Source organism: Ziziphus jujuba, chromosome 4, assembly GCF_031755915.1.
Source record: "Ziziphus jujuba cultivar Dongzao chromosome 4, ASM3175591v1".
NCBI classification, from domain to species: domain Eukaryota; kingdom Viridiplantae; phylum Streptophyta; class Magnoliopsida; order Rosales; family Rhamnaceae; genus Ziziphus; species Ziziphus jujuba.
The window spans coordinates 21,723,675-21,741,486 of record NC_083382.1 but is presented as its reverse complement, the minus strand read 5'-3'; the positions used below and the strand labels follow the sequence as shown (position 1 = coordinate 21,741,486).

The 17,812-nt window shown below is 33.2% G+C and overlaps 1 protein-coding gene and 1 pseudogene across 1 annotated transcript; both read left to right on the top strand.

Moving 5' to 3' along the window:
- Nucleotides 1-10,085: 10,085 nt before the first annotated feature.
- On the top strand, nt 10,086-11,555 carry LOC125422018 (uncharacterized; annotated as a pseudogene).
- Nucleotides 11,556-14,632: 3,077 nt separating this feature from the next.
- On the top strand, nt 14,633-15,477 carry LOC107417185 (protein DMP7). The gene has a single exon (XM_016025777.4). The coding sequence runs from the start codon at nt 14,648-14,650 to the stop codon at nt 15,275-15,277; it is 630 nt and encodes a 209-aa protein (XP_015881263.1). The 5' UTR covers nt 14,633-14,647; the 3' UTR covers nt 15,278-15,477.
- Nucleotides 15,478-17,812: the final 2,335 nt, after the last annotated feature.

Sequence of the window (17,812 nt, the reverse complement as noted above, 5' to 3'; positions counted from 1 at the left end):
GGAAATCAAAACTCATGCCGAGGGGTGATGGACCTTTTCAAGTTTTGAAGAGGATAAACGACAATGCCTACAAACTTGATCTACCGGGTGAGTATAATGTTAGTGCCACCTTTAATGTTGCTGATTTATCTCCTTTTGCTGCAGGTGATGACTTCGATTTGAGGACAAATCCTTTTCAAGAGGAGGGGAATGATGCGAATCCACCCGAGACTGCTCGGCCGACAACCCGCTGGGGTGCTGACCCAATACAAATGAAGGTGGGACCGATCACTAGGGCCCAAGCCAAGAAGTTCAAGGACAATCTTGCTGTCTTCATACAAGGAATAAGTCATAGTCAAGAGGGGTTGGCCACATCTAAAGAACCAAGGCCTGTTTTACTCATACAAGCAATAGAAGCCAAAACAGGGTCGGGGACGTTTTTGGTGATAATAAGGAGGCCGGGTTGTATGAATTGGAACCCCATCCTTATGGGTTCAATTCATATGGAGGATGAGTCATAGAAACCAGCCAAAGCAGCTTCAAAGCCGACCAACAAGGTGGTTTGCGCACAAGGAGAAGGAAAGGCCAGATTTGCTGTATTCCTTGCTGGCTTTACTGTATTTTACTGTATTAGCCTTTTCTCATACTTCCAAGCAAGGGCAACATGAGGAACTTCACAATAAGCTTATTTGGCATCCTACAAAGCATATTGAAGCTGATTTGGAGCTCAATTTGGTCAAAGATTGGTCAAAGTCAATTTAGTCAAAAAGCTAGTATTATAGTTTCCTAATTTTATTCTACTTTTTGTTTTAGGAAACTACCATTATTTTTTTAGTTTTTATTTATTTATTTTCTGGACAAATAAGTTTAGGAAAGTTATTATTTTATTATTTTCATTGTAAATTAATTAATTTCTCATTCAAAATAAAGGAATTAATTAATCCAAATTAGTTTAGGAAAAGGAAAGTTTCGGCCAAGGTAGACTTCTTCATTGTGTGGCCGGTTTTTCCTAGGGTTTTTAGGGTTTATTTTGTTTCTTTCAAAAGCCTATTTAAAGGCTTATTTTTCAATAATAAAAAAACTTTGATTTGATTGAGAAAATACTTGTGAGATTAATTATCTCTTTGTTCTTTGAGAACACCTAAAACACCATTAGAGAATTGGTTGTTTTAGCTTGACTTATCAATAGGTTTTCCATCCCCTATTGTGGCATCTACATTATACCAAGGTTTCTAACCACAGGTTGGTTAGGGGTTGAGGTCCATTCCATTAGAACTTGAACTTAATTAAAGATCCGGACTAATATAATACGAGTTTAGGAGCAGGTCGTCCTAGGTTCGTATCACTACCAGTCTATGAACTTATATCGATATGCTCTATCCAATAGCATACTAGTTAAACCAAAATATTGATCATATAAAAAGTCAAACTAGAGACCCACAAACAGTCTACTTAGTCAAACCCAACCAAAGTTTCAAAATTTTGAGCATTTTTGGGAATGGGATGTTACATTATACAATTTGTGTTCAAATTAACTACCTTTTATTCAAATAATATTGTACTTGAGGATAACGGATTCAAATTCAAATGGAACCGCCATCTTCAAAGCCCAAACGCTCCTATAAATAGCTTTCACTTGTCCAAAAATAATATAATATAAAGATTCCCCTATAATTAGCTTATGACCATTTGAAAAATATTTTTTGCATTAATCCCTGTCCGAGGCCATAGACCCCATTTTTCCTGAATTTCCCAATTGTATTTTGTTGGAAATCTATAAAAATCCTTACCAGCTTTATACATAACGTACACTCCTCATTCATATCTCCAACTTAATTCATAGAAGAACAACATTGCTAATATGAAACCCACTTGGAATTTTTAGTAAAAGTAGTTGTTATTAGCTATGGTAATCTATCCCAAGATCATCATGCTTTGAACTTACGGTGAATAGTCAAATTAAAAAAGATTAAGGTGGTAAGTTTTCAATGTAAGGTCTTCTTGGCCAATAAATTAGTCTAAGTGCTTTTATTTGCTGGATCATTGGTCGTATATCATTTGGCACCTTAAATTTTTATCTTGATGGTACAGTTATCTTTTTATCTTTATACCATGAAATTCAAATTTATGCATAGTTTTTAATTTTCTTCTATTTTAAAAGTTCATAGTTTTTATTGTTTCAGGAGTATCATCGTTTCCACGTTTTTGTTAATGTAAATGTTGGGAAATTGGTCAGCAATTTTATCCAAGCTTCAAAATTTTCAGTTTAAAGTTGTAAACATGTACTATATTCATGGGTAATTCTTAATTAATTTTTTTGGCTTTTTTTTTTGTTTTTTAAGTTTTGATGCAGTACTGTGATAACTACCTATTCCTAATTTTTTCCCTTCATACTTTGTCAAGCATATTGATGTGTTAGAATTGAAGCCAGTTGAGGATTTCATTTAGTGGTTATATAGCTCTTTTTTGTAATAAAATTGTATGGTTGTGTGTTAAGACTTGACAAGGTATTTCAGTCAGACTTAAGTCCTTGTTCTATGGTATTATTATCACTTTCGTATCTCTCTATATCTACAAATGTTGTAGGGAAGAATTCTCATAGGGATGAATTATATTTTGGCATTTGGGTATGCTGAGGTTTATTATGGATGGGCTCTTTGAAATACTTCTCATCCATGTATGCAGGTATGTAATTTTCTTTTTTCTTTTTTCTTTTTTTTTGGTCAACATTCATAATGTGTTTTTCATTCATGGCTTTCTTTTGAAATTTTGTATTTTGTATTTATTATTTCCTAGTTGATGCACAAGAACTTTTATTATTCTCTTTTGAACTTGAAAGACTATCTCAAAGTGTTCAGAGGAAAGTTGTAAAGTTTCCAAAAAAAAAAAAAAATCATTAAGTGGGGATCATTTATTGTATAGATGCTGTGATATGTTTTTATTTATCTGATTTAGGAATTATAGTTACTATTATTATTTATAGCCTGTAAACATACTAGATTTGACAGGACTCACCTACGAACCCTCCTAGGATCTCTTGGGTGGTCCCGTCCAGTGAAGTCCCACTGGACACTCTCTAAAGATTATCCAATGGACCACTTAAAACATAAACGGATGAACACATGCATTATTAATAATACATCAATATATATATATATAACCACAATAGTATAAAAGTCAATAACTATGGTCCATAACCAACTTATCGTACTATAAGCTATAACTACACATGTATATAATAGGGTCTCTACTCTAAGAGCTTTTGCAAAGTTTAGAAGTACAAATAAATAACAAATCAGTCCAGAAAGATAAAGATAAATAAAGAAAGATAGATACTGCTGCGACTGTGGAGAAAACGAAGTGACAAGTGATGCACAAGGTAGACTGCAACTAACTGTCTGGACCTAGGAGAATGAATTTAAAATAGATAAAACGTAAGCTAAAGAAATCTTAATGAGTGGCATGGTATAATAGGAAAGTAAAAATTTATTTCTATAAAACTTTCACTTAAGGCCTCTCGTTCTACTTTTTTGAAAGGTTTCCCTTTTTAAAACCATTTCACAAAATCCAAACTTATACCACAATTCAATATCATAAAATCGATGCTCAAAAAGATATAAAACGAATGATCATTATAACATTAAAAAATATCTTAATCAAGATATAAATATTGAGCATAAAATATTTTAAACACAGTTTCACAGAATAATATGAAAGTGCAGTAATAACCACAATATAGGAAAACCAATAATATACTCAGAATATATACAATGTACCATATGATATACCAAACCATAAACCATGGGATATGCTCACCTCATGACCCTTAATGTACAAAAGCTGTCATGGAAATAGTAAACCATTGGGATGTACCCAATCTCATGGCCAATGGCAAAAATAAATCTGTGGGATGAACTCAACCTCACGGCACTATGGCAATAATAAACCTATGCGATGAATCCAACCTCACAATCCTTGGCAATAGTAAACCTGTGGGACAAACCCAAGCTCATGGCACCATGGCAAACCCAAGCGCTATAATATAATATTAATCCAAAAATTTGGTAGTATATGGTACATAAATTAAAAATGAACAATACAGTATCCGTAAAACAATCATATGAAATCATACTTTTACAAACAATATTGTATCATAAATCATAATTTAATATTAAAACTCAACCACTTATTTAAATATTTCAAAAATTTCAAATCATTATTTTATGTTAAAACTAGAATTACCATAGTGAAATATTTCAAAAATTTCAAATCATTATTTTATGTTAAAACTAGAATTACCATAGTGAAATATATATCACCATAAACCAATTTTAAGCACATAAAATTATAATTTTCAATTTGCTTTCTCAAATCAATTATTTTCCAAAATGATTTAAAACCTCAATTCAAGTACCAAGATATTTAAATACCAAAAGTCCATTTATGAAATCATTTGAATCGGAAATCATTTAAAATATTATCAAAAGTCACATAAAATGATAACACATATATGTAAAAGCAAATCATCATATATGCATAAAATTAACATTTAAATCAAACGATATCTATATGTAAAATACTCAAACCACATATATATTATACTACATGCCTAAAACATTTTAAAATTTATAACCACTCACAGTACTGTAGATGATAACTCCTGCTACCCTGTAGGACCGCCTCTAAACTCAACACTAGTATCTGTAATATAATAAAAATATTTCTCAAACTCCAACAACTAAACCAAAGATATTTATGTACACCAAATGTCTTAAAATGATTTGTACAACTATGAAATTATACAAATTGGACACTGACTGGTCCAATTATACTGCGTACCCTCAGGACTCGATACCCTAAATTGGGGCTTTTCAGCCAAAGCCTAATCTTTTAAAATTGAAGCATCTAATGGGTTCTAATAATATCTAATTTCACTAATCTAACATTTATTTTGTCCAATTTTAACAATTTTGTCCAAACACAGTCTTGATTTATCATGTATTTAACTAATTAACCCAAAAATGGAAAACAATTATCAAACGACATCAAAAATTCACAAAATTTATATCAATGGAAAGTCCAAGGGACAAGGAATAAAATGGTGTGCTCATCTAGATCCAACGATGACTTCGGTGGCCCAAAAACTTGATGGAAATCTCTCAAATGATGAGGAATCTTAGCAAATGGGCCATGGAAATGAGTTCATAGGGTCTAAAAATCGTGGGAGGGGTGCATGGGTTGGCTTGATATGGTTGAAAAATGACCAAATGAACAAAAAATGCCAAACGGTCACCACCGGTTTCAAACAGCAGATCCCGGGGAATCGGCTAGTGGTTTAGCCTGAAATTTAGCCGACGTGGTCGTCCAAAGGTGGGTAATATGGGTGGCTAGCTTGTGCATCAAGATGGTGGTTGGATTTTGATAAAACGGGGTTTAGACATAAAACGGGTTCAAAACGACTCGGTTGGACATAAAACGGGTTTGAAACGACCCGGTTCGAATCCTTGGGTCTGGAGAGAAATTTGTCAGGTTTGGTGGACAAAATGGGTATTTTAGGACTTGCTTCCTGTTGGACACACTTTCCAATATTTATATATAGACCTTGTTCAAAATGTGGTAATTTTGCCACCTTGTGCAAACCAAAATCCACCAAGGTTTGCACCCTTTTTCTTTCTTTAAAAGAAATATTGTGTTCATTGACCTAATGCAATATTTATGTCCATGTTTTATGTTCCTTTTAATGTCTTTTGAATGCCTAAGTTTTACTGTATTTAGCTTAGAAATTGTCTCTTTGTTGGGTATTGATTTTATTTTGTAAAATGGCTATGTGCTGGAAACAGTATTTCCAGCAACATAAGCCTATTGTTAGGGCTGGCATTCTTTGAGCTTTTAGAACGAGTTTATTATTTTTGGATATGTTGTAATAGACATGTAAATGAAAATAATAAAAAAATAATAACTCAAAAAGGCCTTGTGAAGCCCACGATATGCAGGTTGCAAGTTGGCATAACTGCTGAGATTTTTAGCAGTTATGGTCCACGGGTTTGAGATGAATTGGAGGCCTTACCCAATTCTTTTGGGCTTGGTCTTCTCCAGATTTCAGCCTTGATATTTCAACATACCACATGCCAAAATTTAAGCAATTTGGATGAAAATATCTCAGCCTTTCATCTGGTCAAAATAGTAGTACAGGATTAGGTGGAGACAGTTTTTTCAAAATCTCACCAACTCTTGTCATAATTATGCCCTCACATGTGAAGCTGTGGTTGAACGATTATGTATCACAATTTTGAGTGGGAAATGCGTAAATTTTGAATTTTAAAGACTTCCATTTGGTCCCACACACACCTCATATGTATGAAACAATTTTTGTATCTATATATGCAACAAATGAATGAAAAGCAATGAATCAGTGTGCTGTCTAGTTTTGTGTGGCCTACTCTAACATCTTCTCTTCTACTTCATCTTTTTCTTCTTCTTTCAAAACAAAAACTCTAACAATCCTAAATATCACCATACCAAAAATAAACACAAAAAACATTTAAACATCAAACCAAAAACTAGATTAAAGGTTGTGCACAAGACTAACACCTTGGCTACAACACTCTTGCCCAAGTGAACCTAAAATTACACCAAACTCCAACATGGTATCAGAGCTTTGTTTGAACCATTGAGGGACCTTGTGAGCTGTTTTTCTAGCCTATTTTCTTGTGAGAGAACTCCTCATATCATTCTTTTCATTTTTTGTTTGAAGTGGTACAAAAATCTAGCTAGAAAACTCACCAAAAATCCAACCCAAGAGCCATTTTCTTCAAAAATCCAATTTTATGTCATGGCTTCTCAAAGTTTTGCACCTCCCACTCCACCAAAATTTGAGGGCCAAAATTACTCCATTTGGAGCATAAAGATGAAAGCCTACCTACAAGCCTTTGGACTTTGGGATGTGATGGAAGAAGGTTATGAAGTTGAGGAGTTGAGAGCAAATGCCACATAAGCACAAAAACTTGCACATGAGACCGAGATAGCTAAAGGATTCAAGGCCTTGACAGCCCTTCATTCTTTGGTGAGTGACTCAAGATTCATTAGAATCATGTCTTGTACAAGTTCTAGAGAAGTTTGGTTAAAGTTGCAAGAAGAATTTTAAGGAAACACTAGAACAAGAAAAATGCAAGTTTTAAACTTAAGGAGAGAGTTTGAAACAATTAGAATGAAAGAAAATGAGTTGGTTAAGGACTTTACCGATAGACTACTAAAGATTGTGAACCAAAATTAGAGTCCTTGGAGAGCCATTGACCAACCAAAGGGTTATAGAGAAGGTATTGGTGAGCTTACCCGAAAAGTTTGAAGCTAAGATTTCTTCCCTTGAGGAATCAAGGAATCTTAATGAGATTACTTTGAGTGAGCTTACCAATGCCCTCCAAGCAACTCAACAAAAAAGATCCATAAGAAAGGAGGAGTCTTTAGAAAGTGCTTTTATGTATAGTCAAAGCAAAAAGAATAATAAAAAGAACAACAACGATAATAAAGGAGGAACCGGTTATGGAGGTTTCAACAACAACAACAACAACGCAAGGCAACAAAAAGGAGGACAATAACAAAACCGTGGGGGTTATCCACCATGCCCCCATTTCAAGAAGCATGGACATGCACCAAACAAGTGCTTTTGGAGACTAAATGCAACTTGTGACAAATGTGGGCAAAAAGGATATGTTTGGCAAAGTATGCAAGCAATGAAGGCAACAAGCAAATGTTGTAAATGAGGAAGCCAACACCTTATTTGTGGCTACATGCCTAAAAGCTACAAGTAGTGGTTTTGGTTGGGTAGTAGATAGTGGTTGTTCACACCACATGACTTTTGAAGAAACCAACTTTGTGGAGCTTGACCGATCCTATAAGACAAGGGTGAAAATTGGGAATGGAAGCTTCATGGATGTAGAAGGAAAAGGAGACATCTCATTTAACACCAAAAAAGGTACAAAACTTATCCAAAATGTTCTATATATGCCTTCATTATGTGAAAACTTGTTGAGTGTTGCACAATTGGTTGAAAAGGGATATGTTTTGAACTTCGGTTGTGATGGTTGTTTGATATCGGATGCTTTTGGAAATGAGGTGTTTAAAGTTTTCTTAAAAGATAAAAGTTATAGGTTGAATTTACTAGATAGTGAACAAGCTTTGAAAGGCAAAGTTGAGTGCATTTCTCAACTTTGCATAAAAGGCTTGGTCACTCTAGTTATGGTGCAATGAAGAATACTAATGTTTTTGTGAATGATATGCCCTTGATTGATGATGTGAAAAATATGTGTGAAGTTTGTTAACTTGGAAAGTCTACTAGGTTGCCATTTCCTAAAATTGGTGCATGGAGAGCCAAGGAGAAGTTAGACCTTGTTCATTTGGATGTGTGTGGTCCCATAAGTGTGCTGTCTAGTTTTGTGTGGCCTACTCTAACATCTTCTCTTCCTCTTCTTCCTTCAAAACAAAAACCCTAACAATCCTAAATATCACCATGTCAAAAACAAACACAAAAATCACCTAAACATGAAACTAAAAAAATCGAATTAAAGGTTGTGCACAAGACTAACACCTTGTGTACAACATTCTTGGCCAAGTGAACCAAAAACCACACCAAACTCCAACATGAGTGTTGTAGCCAAGGTGTTAGTCTTGTGCACAACCTTTAATCCGGTTTTTGATTTGATGTTTAGGTGTCTTTTGTGTTTATTTTTGGTATGGTGACATTAGGATTGTTAGGGTTTTTGTTTTGAAGGAAGAAGAAGAAGATGAACAAGAAGAGAAGATGTTAGAGTAGGTCACACAAAACTAGACAACACACTAATTCATTACTTTTCACTCATTTATTGCATATATAGATACAAAACTTGTCTCATACATGTGAGGTGTGTGTGGGACCAAATGGAAGTCTTTAAAATTCAAAATTTACACATTTTCCACTCAAAATTTGATACATAACCGTTCAACCACCAGCTTCACATGTGAGTGCATAATTATGATAAGAGTTGTTGAGATTTTGAATTTCAAAAAACTGTCTCAACCTAATCCTGTACTACTACTTTGACCAGATGGAAGGCTGGGATATCTTCATCCAAACTGCTTGAATTTTGGGATGTGGTATGCTGAAATATCAAGAATGAAATCTTGAGAAGACCAAGTCCAAAAAAATTGGGTAAGACCTCCAATTCATCTCAAACCCGTGGGCCATAACTGCTGGAAATCTCAGCAGTTATGCCAACTTTCAACCTGCATATCATGAGCTTCCTAGGCCTTTTTGAGTCATTCTTTTTTTTTATATTTTCATTTACATGTCTATTACAACATATCCAAAAATAATAAACTCGTTCTAAAAGCTTGAAGAACGCCAACCCCAACAATGGACCGATGTTGCTGGAAACATCCATTTTACAAAATAAAATCAATACCCAACAAAGAGACAATTCCTAAGCTAAATATAATAAAACTTAGGCATTCAAAAGGCATTAAAAGGAACATAAAACATAGACATAAATATTGCATTAGGTCATTTAACAAAATATTTCTTTTAAACAAAGAAAAATGGTGCAAACCTTGGTGGATTTTGGTTTGCATAAGGTGGCAAGATTAACACCTTTTCAATAGAGCTTTGCGTTACTAACAGACAAAAACTTTGGACTGGTTTGACCACTGATATAAAACGTATATTTAAAATTTTACATAACCATAACTTTTTATACATAATTCAGAATTTGATGTGCTGTCAGTTTATAAACTCGTATCGACAAGCTCTACACAATGGTATATCAGTCAAATCAAAATCTTAACTATAGAAAAAATCAATCTGGAACCCACATACAATCCACTTGATCAAACCTGGTCAAACTTGTTCAACAGGGGTATTTTGGTATAGGTTGTTACAAGGTTGGTTTTCATTTGATTTTGGTTGTTATTTAGACTTCTTTAGATTTCAAGAATTTAAGGACCAAAGTTAAGTTTAATTAATTGAGTACGTGTTTAAAACCAATGCAATGATGATTCAAGATTTGTCTCCAACGTTGCCCATATCATGGACGAAAAAGTCAACGATATCATCGAAATGCCTGCGATAATATCATATGTCAACAAGTACCGACACTGACAAGGGGGGAAGGGAAGAAATTTCTATATGGATTATTGAGGAAATATCGAGAGTGTTGATGAATGTCGAGGTTATCGAAAAATATCCATAGAAATCTCCATTTTTGGATGGATATTTATGAAAATTTGATGGAGATTTCGGTTGTGGGTGGAAATTTAAGTTGTCAGTCCATGGACTATGGAGTGCTTTCGTTCTTTCTCATCTCTTTCAGTCTTTCCAAAACCATTTGGGTTAATTTTATAGGTTATTGGTGATGGTTATTTCTTCCTTCTAACACTTCCCAACAACAATTTGTGGCTTCCAACCATTTTGATCTTTGTTGTTGAAAGTGTTAAATATGCAGAAAGAACAATAGCTCTGTATCCCGCCAGCTTCAATCGTTTTGGAGCTACTGTTTGTGATTTTGAAGAACCAGATGTTGAAGGTATCGTGTTTTGTTTCTCTCTACCTTCAAAATCAAATCATGGAGTTACTGATGGTTTCTTTTTCCTTTTTTAAATTTTTTAAGGGGATTATTGGTGGGTTCCTTCTTCAATAGCTTCATGATGTCTTACATGAGAACTCCATTTTCAAACTCAAGCTACTTGATTATGCCCTCCATTCTTCAATAAATTTTAGATTTTGTTTGGTAATCTTTGAATTAATGTTTGCAAATTGGCTGTTAGTCATTGTATTTAATTCAATTTTTTATTCTTGTTTCATGGGAATGAGAAGTAGATTTGGAGCTTTATCGACTTTGGTTCTTGTAGAACATGGATACCAACTATTTGACAAATTTCCCATATGAAAGTTATTTATTTTCGTTTGAGAATTAGTTTTCCTTATTTTCAGTTGCTTGTTATTGGTTTCAGCAGTTTGCAAACTTGGTTGACATTTTATATTTTTCAAAGTTTACCACTTAAAAGGTTTTTGTTGTCAAGAAAACATTTTGCGGATCTTGGTAATTATCCTTTAAATTAGTTCACTTATTGGTGTATTTGTAAGCAGTACATGGAACTCCAGCAACAAGGCATCACAACTAATATACGGCAATAAGAGTCCTACTCTCTCTTCAATCAATTAGTTCTCCATTTTGTTATGCTTCCTTGTTGCCTTTCTTTGCAATGTGCAGTCTATAAGATATTATGCCCACGTAAGTTTCTTGGCCACTGTTCCTAAATGGCAAGGAAAAGGAGAGTCGATTGAGTATGTTGCAAGAAATTTGAACAGAGGAAGCTTATTTTGGTCCTTCGGATTGCGGGCATTTTACCTGTCTTCCCCCTCTTCCTCTGGATTTTTAGTCTTATACCTATGTTTGTATGCTCCACCATAATGTCATTTATTCTCTATTTCTTAGACTGAACAACCAGTTTTACAAGACAACTTCACAATTACTCCATTAAAGAGTGTGAGAACCGATGATGTGGAATCATTTGGTCAAATGAATCTAACTACTGCTGAAGGTTAAATAATTTGTAGTATATATTGTAATTAAAAATGTTAGTAAGTTAAAAATATTTAATCAAACTGGATTTATGTGCCTTGTGTTATGTTTTAGTAACTTTAGTTGTCTTGTTAGTTGTCCTAAGGTGATGTGGAATCAGTTGCATTAAATAATTTGTAATATTATATTGTAATTAACAATGGGATTAAATCAAAATATTCAATCCAATTGGGTTTATGTGTCTTGCTAGAACATTAATGGGAATACGGACCATGTGTGCTATATTTTGGCTACTTTAGTTGTTCTTTTAGTCGTCCTCTTTTTAAGAACAAGTAAGAAATAAAGGTTAGGGCTTTAAGTAAGTAATTCTTTCCAATTTGATGGTAGAATGAAAAAATAATTCTTTCCAGTTGTTTCATTTTTTTTAATTAAAGAGAAATTAAATTTCTGTATTCTAAATTAAATATTTATAGTTTCCGTAATTTTATCAACATTTTCATCGATATCGATATTTACATCGATATTTCCATAAAATCATACCTTCGATATTTCCGTCGATATCGATATTTTCATCACTGGTCCACATCACTACTGTTACTTGTAATTGCTTATAGATTTTGTTGCCTACACTACACCAAATAATTGTTTTAATTATGTAATGACAATTGTTTGCATGTCAAGACAATTATTGTTTTTTAATAAATATTTAAAGTCTTGGTGTTATAAGATTTTGCTTATTTTCTTTATATATTTTATATTTTTGCACTTTTACTGTTAATTAATTTAGAAAATTTTAAAAGAACTATAAATAACTAAAATAATTTTCTTTTAGTGATCAAATTTTGGTTATTGAAAATCCATACATATTGGTTGCTAAGCATAATATATATTGGTTGCTAAGCATAAAGTATTTAGTGACTAAACTTTAGTTGCTGAATATAGAGCATTGGTGATCAATTTTTGGTGATTAAAAATATTTTTTAATATATAAAAAACCATAAGTGACCACGATCTTGGTTATTGTAAGTATTTTCACTAACCAAACAATTTGGTCTTAAAAAGTTGTTTTCTAGTGACCATATTGTTGGTCGATAACAACTATAATTTTGGTTACTTATACAACTTTAGGCTACCAAGAGTTGATCAAATTGGTGAGTTTTTTAGAATTTTACAATATAAAGTTTGGTCACTAAAAAAAAATCAAAATTTGGTTGCTGGAAGTTTTAAGTTTTAGTGACCAAGATTGTTTAGTAATTAAAAACAATTAGTTACAACCTTTTAGTGACCATCTAGTGACCATGTTTTTTTGGTCGTTGATATTCTTTAGCAACCAAAAGCCAATTTTTGGCGACCAAAAGAGTGGTCAATAAAAGCAATTTTTTTTGTAGTAGCTCTCACTTCTCCAAAAATAATATACTATAAAAATTCTCTTTACTATCTCTTCTACAAAACACCATAATCGATTTATAACTTAAACATCAGAGTGCCTTTGGCCAATGCCACACCAGTATTCCAAAGGTTTAACTGTGTCTTTGGTTAAAGGTCAGTAGTTTGATAGTGACAAGAAGCAATTGAATAGCAATCAGACAAAGTAATGGTCGACCAAATGAAATGATGGTTGATTAGATGGAGTAATGGTCTATCAAACAGAGCAATGATCAATGACGAGGCATCAATCAGTCAGACGAACAAGTAGTTGATTCAAAGAAACAGTGGTCGATACTATAGTCAGCTAGATAGATGATTAATTGATTTGATTAATTGGTGATCGGTGAGATGAACAAATTGAAGGAGATACTGGAAGAAGATTTTTTTGCATCAACATTTGGCTCTAAAAGGTCGAGCTGCTCCGATCAGATACAGTTCTACGATGATCTCACAAGAAAATGTTAAGAATGTTAATGATGGTATACAATCCAACAGCAATCCTGACAACGCTGAAGCGTAAGAATTTTTTGCATCAACACTAGCTATGTGACAAGTATATTAAAAAGTTAACAGAAAAAAATTAGGGTATAAAGTGTCAAACTATGTATGATTTAAAGTGCACTGGTGCTAATATTTTTTTATTAAACTAAGGTCAATCATTAATAATGATTAGATTTCATCAATGGATCAGATCTTATCTTTCAAATGAAAATCGAATAGCCATAAATAATGAATTTTAGTTTAATATAGTAAAATGAATTTATTTAAGTCTAACTGTACGTTTATTGTCATAAAATGTTTTTTTAATAACTAGTATATAGTGTAGAAGTTAATTAGTTTTAGTTCATTTCCTTTATAATTTGAATAGAACCATTGATTCGTATTATGGCCGATCTCTCTATTTCCATATCTTCTTGAAAACTTGTACTTCAACACTCAACCAAAATCGCACACATACATTATTTTACCCAAAAATAAAGGAAAAAAAACTAAAAAAAAAGGTAAGAGGGCGCACATATAGAAAGCTCCTTTATATTCTTTAATATTACTAAATTATATTTTAAAAAAATGCGCCCCAAGTTGGTCGAAGCAAGCTCATCACATCATTGTCCAAATATATATATATATATATATAAGATCATTATCATCCAGTTTTTTATCTTTAGTATTATTAGTAAGGTAAAGGACTTCTATCAGCCAATCTTGGCAAAGTACTCAAAACCGTCCTACAGATGCGTTATCACATAGAACTCCTTTTAAACTAATTAATTTTCCATCAGTTACTTTTTTTTCTTTTTTTTTCCTTCTAATAAACCAGTTACTTAATTAAAAGCCACGAGTAACACAAAGAAAATTAAAAGGAGTCTAAGTACATGAGAATATACAAATTAAAATGGCAAAAATTCCAAAAACCTAATTACCTTTTCTCTACGATCCCGGCCATTTGCCAAAATCCAAACAGAAGAACAAATTACCCTCCATATTTTCATTTTATTTTGGGTTTTGTTATATCAGTTTTCATTATATACATATATACACACACACACACACACACACACACACACACACACACGTACACGTACAATTCCTCTTCCTATTCAAAAACCATTAATTCAGTAATTAAAAAGTTACTCTAAATAAAGAGACATAAAAAGAGAAAGAAGATTCTGGGTCACCATCGATCCTTCATGGCTCCCACCATAGAAAACCAAGAATCCCAGGAAACAGCACATCAACCATTTTTGGCAAGCATACCCACCACAAAACCACCAAAAACAAAAGCACAAAGGGCAGTGAGGAAGACATTCAAAGGAACGGCCCATTTGGCCAACCTGCTCCCCACAGGGACAGTCCTCGTCTTCCAAATCTTATCCCCAGTCTTCACCAACCGAGGCCAGTGTCCCACCTCCGTGAACCAGCACATAACCCTTGTCCTTCTAGGATTTTGCAGCCTCTTCTCTTTTCTCCTCTGCTTCACCGACAGCGTCAGGGACCAGAGAGGCAAGGTCCGGTATGGTTTAGCCACCTTCAATGGCTTATGGGTGGTCGACAGCTCGGTCACTCTTGCCGCAGAGGAGGCGGCCAAGTATCGGCTCAAGTTTCTTGATTTCTTCCATGCAATTGCGTCTGTAATGGTCTTTACGGCGGTAGCTTTGTTTGATCAGAACGTCGTGAAGTGCTTCTATCCGACGCCGTCCGAGGAAACAAAGGAGCTTCTGATAGCCTTGCCGGTGGGGGTTAGCGTGGTTTGCAGCTGGATGTTTGTTCGGTTCCCCACCAAACGCCATGGAATTGGCTTCCCTCTCTCCCCTGAGTAGAACAAGTATTTTCTCCATGTTAGTTTATGTTTTTTCGTTTCGTATATACCTTGGAAGATGCCTGTAAATTAGCAAACAAATTGACTAACTAAGGATTGGAGTTTCTAATAAACATCTACCCACGGAAAATGTTACATAAATTTTCAAAACAAACCCAGAGAAAATTGGAAAAATGGTTAATTGATCATTCATATATAGTACTCAGCTCCCAAATATACTTATATGTTTAAAAAGATAAATTTTGGCGGCGGTGCGCAAACAACATATTTCTTTCTTTTATTATTATTATTATTATTATTATTATTATTTTTTATCTGAAGTAAAAACGGAGATCAAATTATGTGACAGACATATATATCTTGGGGCCTTCGGACCCCTTCTGTCTTTTTTTGACTCCCTTGGATTTTCAAAATTATTTATATTTTATTTCCCAGTTGTCAAAGTAATATAATGCTTTTACAATTACAGCATTATGGTTGGTTTTATATCCCCGTATATGAGATTAATGTGCAAGATCTCTCGCAATGAGTATAAATTGATTGTCTATAAATTTGTTGTAGAATGAAGCATATAAAAAGGATAGTTAATTAGTTTGCTATGCCAAAAGGAAAGATAATTAATTTGAATCAAGTATGTTGAATGGGCAAATTTCCATATTGAATATCTGCGATAAAATTATAAAATGCAATAATTTGACGGGCATCCAATGTTTGAGCTTTTGATCAGATCATTCTCTATCATGACAAATTAGAAAATAATACCTTTCCGGGCCGTATAATAAAGAGTAGGTGCAAAAATGGTGGTCCAAACTTTTAAATCAAATGGTTACCATGTGCTGACTGGGAAACTTTGAGTAAATAATGACTATGCAGCGTTTTTATTTTATTTTCCTTTTTAGGGATGAGAAATCTTATGTGGTTAGATTCGGACTTGTTATTTTATTTCAAATTATATGTGTTTTTCGTTTATATATTATGAAGCAATTTTACTTATCAAAACTAATTTCTTTCTTCTCAGCCAAAAAAAAAAAAAAAAAAAAAACTAATTTCTTTCTTAACATATCTAAAGAAAAAAGGAAAAACAATTCCCATACGTTCCTTTCAACAATTCATATAATTTAAAAGTTCCATTAAAAATTCATAAAATTTAAAAAGGAAATAGAAAAGACAAACTACAAAGTAGGGCCCGATGTTAAAATCTCTAGAAAGTAATGCATAACGAATGGTTGTTAAACCATTATCTTTGCTTCCTCCCGCTCGCTCTTGTTGTTTTGTTTTTCAGTTCACCAATATTAGTGCATCTTTAATCATGTACCATAAAAATTGATTTTTGTTTGGATGAATTATAAAATTATTTTTTAATGTTCGTATATGTAAAAATTATTTATAACTATTAGTTTATTAAATATTTTTTATTGAAAGAATTGAATTTTTTAAGAAAATTTTTCTTTTTTTAGATAATTTTAAAATATTTAGCATACTTTTTAAAAAATAAGAATCACCTTAACACCTGTTTGGATCTCATTTTGACAAATCGAAGCCAGTGGATAAGCAACGACATGAAATGCCCACCGAGTGGGAAAATATGGGTACATATATTTGTAAGACAAATAATATATGAAATATATATGTATATACATGTGGATCTACAAATATCGATATACTATTCATAATTGCGCAAAAATAAATTAAAGAAAAACTGAACCTGTATATCCTTAATACTTGATATGCTTTTGATGAAATTAGTCTGGGGCCTATATGGTACCACAGTATCTTTAAGATTATCTCCATCCCACCGGTACGGGTGTTTTCTGACTTTTGTCTCCCAGGATACAAAGGAGTTTCTAAAGCTTTTGGTCACAGCACCACCAAAGCTTTCCCTCGAACTTTCAAAGTACTTTCACTTTACCACTCTACTATACAAAAAATGCCAGAAATTGTTTTCACTCTAGTTCTTGCTCAAAAACACGTGTGGAGGAGAGCAAATCTAAAACATCAAAAATCACTATATTTTCTTCTTTTGCAAAAACAAAACTCTCAAATTTCCAAAACAGTAAAACCAATTATGGTAAGCCCATTAAAGCAATTAAAGGCCCACTAATTCAAATCATTCAAACAATTTAATTAGGAAAAACGCTACAATCGTCCACATGAATGATTTGACTACTATGGTCATGCAAAACTCTAGTGGTAAAACTCTATAGTTGGAACCTATATAGGATAGGTAGATATTACTCTTTAACCCTTGGTAGATATTACTCTTTAAACCTTCCCTTGTGAGGCTATATCTTCTTTACTGACTAATGGTAGATGCGATATCTTTAAACTATTTCATCATTTGTGTAAATGACAACATAGTTCACACAAATTTCTTCCTGGTACATTTCAGTTCTCATTGTTGTGTTCATTTTGGCCTTGAACACCTATCTTGTTCTGTAAGAGTTTCTAAAGAATTGCACCCATAATAAGTTTCTTTTGAAGCGGCCACTTTTCTCTCTCACATAAGTAATTACTTTTTCTAACGTAATCAGCATTA

Excerpts from the sequence above, each read along its gene's own strand:
- LOC107417185 (XM_016025777.4), top strand. The coding sequence starts at position 14,648 with ATGGCTCCCACCATAGAAAACCAAGAATCCCAGGAAACAGCACATCAA.